This window comes from Triplophysa dalaica, chromosome 22 (assembly GCF_015846415.1).
Source record: "Triplophysa dalaica isolate WHDGS20190420 chromosome 22, ASM1584641v1, whole genome shotgun sequence".
Classification (NCBI taxonomy): Eukaryota; Metazoa; Chordata; class Actinopteri; order Cypriniformes; family Nemacheilidae; genus Triplophysa; species Triplophysa dalaica.
This window is the reverse complement of record NC_079563.1, coordinates 2,279,563-2,287,357: the sequence shown is the minus strand read 5'-3', so window position 1 is coordinate 2,287,357 and position 7,795 is coordinate 2,279,563. Positions and strand designations below refer to the sequence as shown.

Sequence of the window (7,795 nt, the reverse complement as noted above, 5' to 3'; positions counted from 1 at the left end):
GTTTTATGGACTCCAGTCACAGGCAGGTATTTCAGGTTGCTTGTTGTTGAAAACGGTCATGCTATTTTTAAGTGTCACAACAACACTGTATTGAACCATGTTTTATTAAAGTTTAAAGTTGGTCTAGTTTATTTGCAGTAAAACCAGCACTATTTGGACAGTGTTTTATTTTAAAGATAAAGAGTTTTTGTTAATAGACTTAAAAACATCCTTTATCTTTTATTGTTTAAAGTGTCTGTAATTGAGAGATGTTGTCCTATTATCGTTTTGTTGTGGTTCAAAAGACTTTTTAACCTTAAGGAAATATAATCTTGCATTTTTCAATTGCATTATTAAATTTCCTTCATGTTGAAATCATCTCATACAATATCATGGTTTTAAACTTACATTTATTAAGTTGAAGATTCAACAACTTCAATTTTTGTCCAAGTTCTATCTGAATACAGACTAATTTAATCATTCCTGAATCCTGATTGAAGGCATTTTGCAGTATATCCTAAACATTTTAAATAAAAAAAGACTGATTGTGTTCATATAAATGGGCCTAAAGGTAAAATGAATGTACGGAATGTATTGATTTAAATAATAAACTGTGCCACATAATCCTTGTAGAGCAAAAGCGACATTCTTTGTTTATCGAGTTTCCTTCACATGACTAATGGATCACTTGGCAATTCAAATATCTCCCACATTGAGAGGCTTCCAGAAAGAACGTGATCAACCTGTTTTACTGGTTCTTCCACATCACAGAAGTTCAGTCCTAAAATCCCTATGACTTTAAAGGCCGTATTTAATTTTAGTATTCAAGTTAAAAGTTGTATTTACACATCAAAAGAAATTTCGCACAGTTTATTGCTTTCATAGTTTAGTCCGTATAAAGTAATTGAAGTAACTTCTTACAGATAAAGCAATTTATGTTCATCTTAACAGAAGGATATGTTAAGGTCATTTTAAATGGCAAATTTAGAATCTTCATGTTTTTTGAGGAAATTCCACCTTTCACCATAAATGGCAAGTTCAATAAATGACTGCTGTCAACATTCATCATATTTCCAAGAGTATGACTTGTTTAACAAATTTTGTAGCAAGTGAATTCCTTCAAAGTGTTCAAACTGCCATGAGGTCTTCACAGTTTTTGTTAATGTAATGTAAGTCATCATAAAATGTAGAATTTCACAGATCAGCGTCATAAGGCCTGCCAGTGTATGATTTGTTAATTGTCCCTATGTCTCGAGGTTTAGCTCTTGGGAAGTCCAGGTCGTCATCCACTGACTTTATAGAGTATGGTATACTGCTTCCTTCACTACTTGAATCATAGTTACTTGGTATGTTGACCCTTGGTATAGGTGTTGGTTTAAATGTTGCTCTGCCTGTGTTGGTTTGAGGCTTTTCTCCACGGTTCCGACCTCCGCAGCAGGAGCATATCCCAAGGAACATCACAAATCCCCCAAGGACCTCCATGATGCCCCCAATGTAGCCCAAAACGATGCAGTATCCTACACGAATATCATCTGCTTTTGCTGGGTCTCTTTTTACCGAGACGGAGTTGATGCTTGTCAAAACATGGGTGTACCATGCAATTGGGATGATGGTCAGGAGCCCGGAGCAGGAAATAAGGAGACCGCCAAGAGAAGCCAGCATCCATCTGGGATTGTCCCTCCAGCATCTGACTCCAGGTGTTGCCACAGCCAAACCGACTGCGGTCACGATCAAGGATGCGACCATCATGCCTTGAGCAACAGAAATAATCTGATGGTCAAAATATGTTTGGTCATTGCTTCGTTGGTTACACTGTTGTGCTCTTGACGTTGTAAAAGTCCTGCAGATGTCCCAGATTCCCTGCTCCACCACCAAGTCTTGAGGTTCATCAGTAAGGGAGTGGATGGTGCGCCAGTTGGGCGCAACAGTGCTGGTCAGGTTCAGGATCCATCCACAGGGTGCCAAGACCAAGCCGAATATCAGGATACCTGGAGTTCTCATGATTGTGGCTATAGCTGCTGTCCCCTTCTAAAGGGAATGAGGTATTTCTAGTGCTTAAGAAGAAACATACTGAAACTTTGAAGGAGGTGGATCTGTCTGATTAGCATCTGAAGAGGTGTGGTCTTGAATGTTTGGTTCATTTTAAACTGGTTTTAACTGCATGCCACTCTTTCAACTAGACATGGAATTCCAGTATGTGTAACTAAAGGATGAGCAGAAACGACAACATGTAGACTTCACAATTGCAATGTTGTACCTATAAGGTTTTGAGTCAAACGTAGTGGTTTTGTATGTTGGTTTCAGCCTCTTTTATAAACTGCCTTATTTGATCATAGGTCATATTCGTATCTTACATTTACACACATACTCTATTTGCTGTTGTTATACATGTTATTTCATACATTCATGAATTATTATATGGTTAATTCAGGTTGATTGAGACACTTGAATGAACTGATAAAAAAATAAGTGATTATAAATGGTATAACCTAAAACGTTCAGAAAACAGTGACCTAAAAGGACAGACAATTAACAGGACAAGAAGTTGCACTCAACATCATTTCTAAATATTTTTTATTATGGGTATATATTTTATCACTCAGTAATTAATATACTCCAAAATCACAGTTCTCCTTGGTGAGTGCATAGCCATCACATCGATAATCATAAAATACAGGAAAATAAACAACATGATGGGTGCAAGTCAGGTACAAAATTACCACATACTCAATTAACTTATACAGAGGTCTTTTATCTCACTCCTGTGAACACCAGAGGCGGTGGTGGAAATAAACAGAGGTTGATCACTATTAAACCTTTTGCTAAATATGCTCCTGTAGCCGAAAAAAACATCACTGGTGGTGTGTGAGGAGAGACCCCCTCATATGATTGTAAAGCGCTTTGGGTGTATAGCAAAACACAATAAAGCTATATAAATGCCGCATTCATTCATGACGACGTTGTAGGCCTATGCCTATATTTTCACACAGTGTCATCCAATAACTGACAAATACTACACAATGATTTATAAATGTATAAATGGAGGCCCATTCGATCAAACATTTCTACTTTTTCTTAGGTTGTTGTGATTATTAAGTCTTTATTTTCACTACTTTGTAAAAATCAACAGACTCTCGCGTTTACAGTCATGCTGGCTAAAGCCTAAATGGCAAACTTACTAAGTGTGATAATGACAGCTTATTGGTTTTGGCTATGACAGATCGATACTTTCGATTTCGATATCCATTTTTCCTCCCTTCGGCCTGTTTTTGTATGCGGAGGAAGCAAATGACATTGCGTGATTTGACACTGCCTATAGTGCAAAGTGATGTGGCCTGTTATCACGCAAGATAAAATGAAAATATATATCTATGCATTTAAGGTCATCATCAAGGTGTTGACATCTTTTAAGAATGTGAATAAGTTCTAATTTGAAAGATTTAGCTACGATCTTTTGTCTCTGCCTCCCTCCTCCTATGATCCCACTGATCAAATTATGTGTTACTGCGAGAATTGTTGCCTTTTATGTAGGCTAGTTCATGCCTTTCAAAGATGAACTTTGTTAAGCTAAATGTTTTTGCGTTTTGTAGAATGTATAATGTATAACTGCCGAAACTCAAAAGGTTCCCGAGAAATTTTACACAACACGATACAGATTACAACTCTTCAAAAAGTTCTTGAAAATGTCAGGTGACATTGGAGGTACTGTCTTATAATAGCATACTAAAAATATTCTATAAAATCTTACTAGAGTTTGGTTTTTCTACAGATATTTTGAAAACCTGACACACCTGTGATGCTTACAGGGCTACATAAAACTAGCATTATATATTATATATACAACATCCATCCATCCATCCATTTTCTACCGCTTATCCGAACTACCTCGGGTCACGGGGAGCCTGCGCCTATCTCAGGAGTCATCGGGCATCAAGGCAGGATACACCCTGGATGGAGTGCCAACCCATCGCAGGGCATATATACAACATATATATAAAAATAAATATCGAGCACATCCAGTGACATCACATTAAATACATGAGATCACGTCTGACCAGTAAAACTTGTAACTTGCATGAACCAAGTCACCATGGATTGACAGAAAAATGAATTTCAACTTTTACACTTAAGATAGCCAATATACTAGGCCTTTATTACTTTGGTAAAACTGCGGTGCAGTTTAACATTTTACATAGTTAATAGGGTGACTCTATATATAATGGTTTCCACTGAGAATACCACTATGAACAAAATCCAGTCGTTTAAAAACTACAAAATTTAGCGTGCTTTGCGTTATATTTCAGTAGAATTTAACGGTGTTCTTAGAGACCCACAGAGACATTTACATTTTTATCCAAAGCGAGCTATAATTGAGGTAAAGAATGGAAGCAACCATCATATTTTCCATTAAAACCATTCCTAATATTTGTGATAGAATATTGTTTAAGCATTGTTTTATGTAAATGCCGTTGGTTTGAAAATGTATGTGCGTTTTACAAATCTGAATCGAATGGTCTTGTTGTGTAAGCAGTGTTAACAGGTCTAATGTCCGGCGGTCTTTTCGCGCTAGGAAAGTCCACGTTGGTATCTTTGGAGTAATAATATGGGACACTGCTGGAGCTGCTGCTCACACTCGGGGCCGTTACCCTACGGAGTGGAGATGGATCGCGAGTGGACTGATCGCCACAACACCGACATAAACCGATGGACATAACCAAACCTCCAATCACTTCCAATATGCCGCCGATGAAGCCCAACACCAAACAATATCCTACACGAATGTCGGTGGACGGAGAACTGATCGAGGTCATAATGTGAGTATACCACGCCACTGGAATGATGGCGAGGACCCCTGAGATGAAGATGAGAATACCCCCGATCCCAGCGACTGTCCAGTTTGGTGTATCGGTCCAACATCTGACTCCAAGAGATGCCACGCCAATGGCTATGACATTGAGAATAAGAGATGCCAACATCAACCCCTGCGCAATCTTGATGATCTGATTGCTAAAGTATTGTGTGTCCTGTTGGTTGCACTGAATATCCCGGGTTGATGTAAATGTCTTGCAAATGTCCCAGAGTCCTTGCTGCATAACCTCATCAGTGGAAACTCCTGCGATGTTATGGATGGTGCGCCAGCTTGGTGCCACGGTGCTCGTCAGGTCTAATATCAACCCGCATGGTGCGAGCACCAACCCGCAAATAAAAATCCCAGGTGTTCTCATGGCAGGTGAGCAGCCCTACCAAACTAAGTGCTGGAAATGGTGTTCTTGTTAACCTAACACTTTTTAAAAGAGTAATAAGAGCAACAGGACAGAAACTCATGTAGGGAGGATCTCGTAAAATGCGTCAATTGTTATTGAAGTCACATGACTGTCTACTCTTGTTATCAAAACTAATCCTAGTTTCGACAGGAACTCTGCTGTAAAGTGAATCATGCGGCGCAGTGCAGACCGATCAGTTTATGACGCCAAAGCAACGCGAGAGCAGACTGCTTCGTATTGTTTTGAATCGCTCTCGCGGCACGTTTATATCAAACGCCGAAGGGGCTGTGCAGCGCCGAATGAGACCGAACATCGAAGTCCTGCAAATGTATGCTCCCCGCCCACAAAAAGGACGCCACGTATTATATTTGTACAAGTGGCTAAAACCTGAAACAGTATTATTTTAGAAAATGTGTCACACTCATGAAACATCTCAGTGGAGTGAAATTGAAGAAACCTACAAATATGTTTCATTTTAATTATTTGGGATTTCTGTAATTTTTAGAGTCAACACATACGAACATCAATATAGCCTAACTTTAACGAGAAGAGAACACCACGCATACAAACCAAAAACGGATGTCTGACGTCCTGACCAACCAAATAACTACAGGTGTTACCTGAATATGCCCTTAATGAACTCATTTAACATTGCTTTATGTTAAGTCCAAAAGAAATACACAAAAAGTATCTTCTCTTTAATACCTTTAATCAAAATTAAGTATTATTCTAATCCTATAAACATATAATAACGCACTTATTATTTAAACAACAGATTGTGAACTGCCTTAAATATTTTTACACAAGCTGACTGCCCTTTATCTAAAGAGCAAGTCGCATTAGTGGATATCTATAGTTGTTTGAACAACTAAAAGTTAATAAGTCAAATGCAATAGTTAAATTTAGCTGGCAAATATTATCCTGTGAAGTAATGAATTAAAATATCCCACAGTAGACTACAGTAAAGAAGGCTTCATGCTTGATTTGTTTAAGCAGAGCTGTATCCATTGTTTTATATAACCACATAACCTTTTCTGTCAGAGAGTTTGGTGAATCGTCATAGGTTTGGAATGAAGACAAACCGAACTAGTTTCAGCATTTGTCTTGTAAAATAGCATGACACAACACAATGACATCATGTGTGTGCGTGTGTATGTGTGTGTGTGTGCGCAAGTGTGCGTGTGTGGTTGAAAAAAAATATCCTTAAGTGGGACAGCAAAAATGTAGAGAAAAAAAACTAGAAATGAAGACAAATCTCTTTAATGCTATTTTACATTATTAATATATTATTCACATAGTTAAATGTTTGCTGTCACACCATAAGACACATTTACAGTATATTTGTCAACTACCCGAACAAAGGTGTAGCCGCTCACCACAAATAAAAGGGAGGGGTAATGACGTCTCGTGGGAATGTCCACACCTGTTTCTGATAGAAGTTGTGTCATGTCAATGTAGAAAGGGGTAGGCTTCTGCTTAGTTTCCCAACAAAGCTGCCGTGCCGGGACGTCGGGAAATGTCATTAGGTGTACGTGGTCAGTTGGAAAAGTAATTTGTAATTCGGGTTGTTGAACTTTGGCGGCCGTCGTTAATGTTTTCTTCAAACGCTGCCACGTTCGGTAGCGTGAAGGAAAGCCTTGCAGTTTGAACATTTAGGAGTTTTTAGAAAGTCTACTTGCTGTGTAATGAGCGTGTATAATGCGCATGAGCACATTAATTACTTTAACGTATTGCACTATACTTTTTGTATCCCTTCTAAATATATATGCTGTTGTATTGGGACACCTGAACTATTTTAACAGTATAACTTTGTAGACCCTTGTATTTAAGGTTTACAAATGAGATTGACCTGTGGCTCCCCTCTGTGGTTTTAATGCGCAATTTTATAACATTTTACATTTACATTTTTAGGCATTTGGCAGACGCTTTTATCCAAAGCGACTTACATTGCTTTATCCTATACATTTTACATAGGTATTTGCAATCCCCTGGGATTGGAACCCACAACCTTAACGCAATGCTCTCACCACTGAGCTACAGGAAGGCTTTATAACAGGAAATTGTATAAATACAATTATTTTGTGAGTTGATGCTTTCTTGGCTCTGTCTGCCCAAATACATTTTGTCCAGTAGCCTATACAACCTGTGGTCCTTTGTATAAGTGATTTCTATAAGCATGTGTCCTCTTCAAAGATAATGATATAGGTACTGTAAATAAATAACACCAGCATTAGCCTTTCACTGCTGTGGTGTATATTAATTTAGATTTTCTGCCATCTAGTGGTGCATTTGGTCACAAACCATTTAAACTACCATCTTGGCACATTATATTTACAGAAGCCACGACTAAACTGGAATGAAACGTGAACGTTTAACCAAGCCAAATTGCATCTTGCAAAAAATTATACGCTTTTTTAAAAACGATGTCCCTTTTTCAGTGCTAATTAGGCTACATGTTTTAAATACAACTACCCTTTAATTAAAACTAAGTTTAATATTGAGGTGGGCGACTGGCTGGATTAATCTCGAGTTAGGCAATTACATATCTTTTT

The 7,795-nt window shown here is 38.1% G+C and overlaps 2 protein-coding genes across 2 annotated transcripts; both read right to left on the bottom strand.

Moving 5' to 3' along the window:
- Positions 1-372: 372 nt before the first annotated feature.
- Positions 373-2,041, bottom strand: cldn23.1 (claudin 23.1). Its single transcript, XM_056735879.1, has one exon. The coding sequence runs from the start codon at positions 1,978-1,980 to the stop codon at positions 1,174-1,176; it is 807 nt and encodes a 268-aa protein (XP_056591857.1). The 5' UTR covers positions 1,981-2,041; the 3' UTR covers positions 373-1,173.
- Positions 2,042-2,536: 495 nt separating this feature from the next.
- On the bottom strand, positions 2,537-5,375 carry cldn23.2 (claudin 23.2). The gene has a single exon (XM_056735880.1). The coding sequence runs from the start codon at positions 5,202-5,204 to the stop codon at positions 4,473-4,475; it is 732 nt and encodes a 243-aa protein (XP_056591858.1). The 5' UTR covers positions 5,205-5,375; the 3' UTR covers positions 2,537-4,472.
- Positions 5,376-7,795: the final 2,420 nt, after the last annotated feature.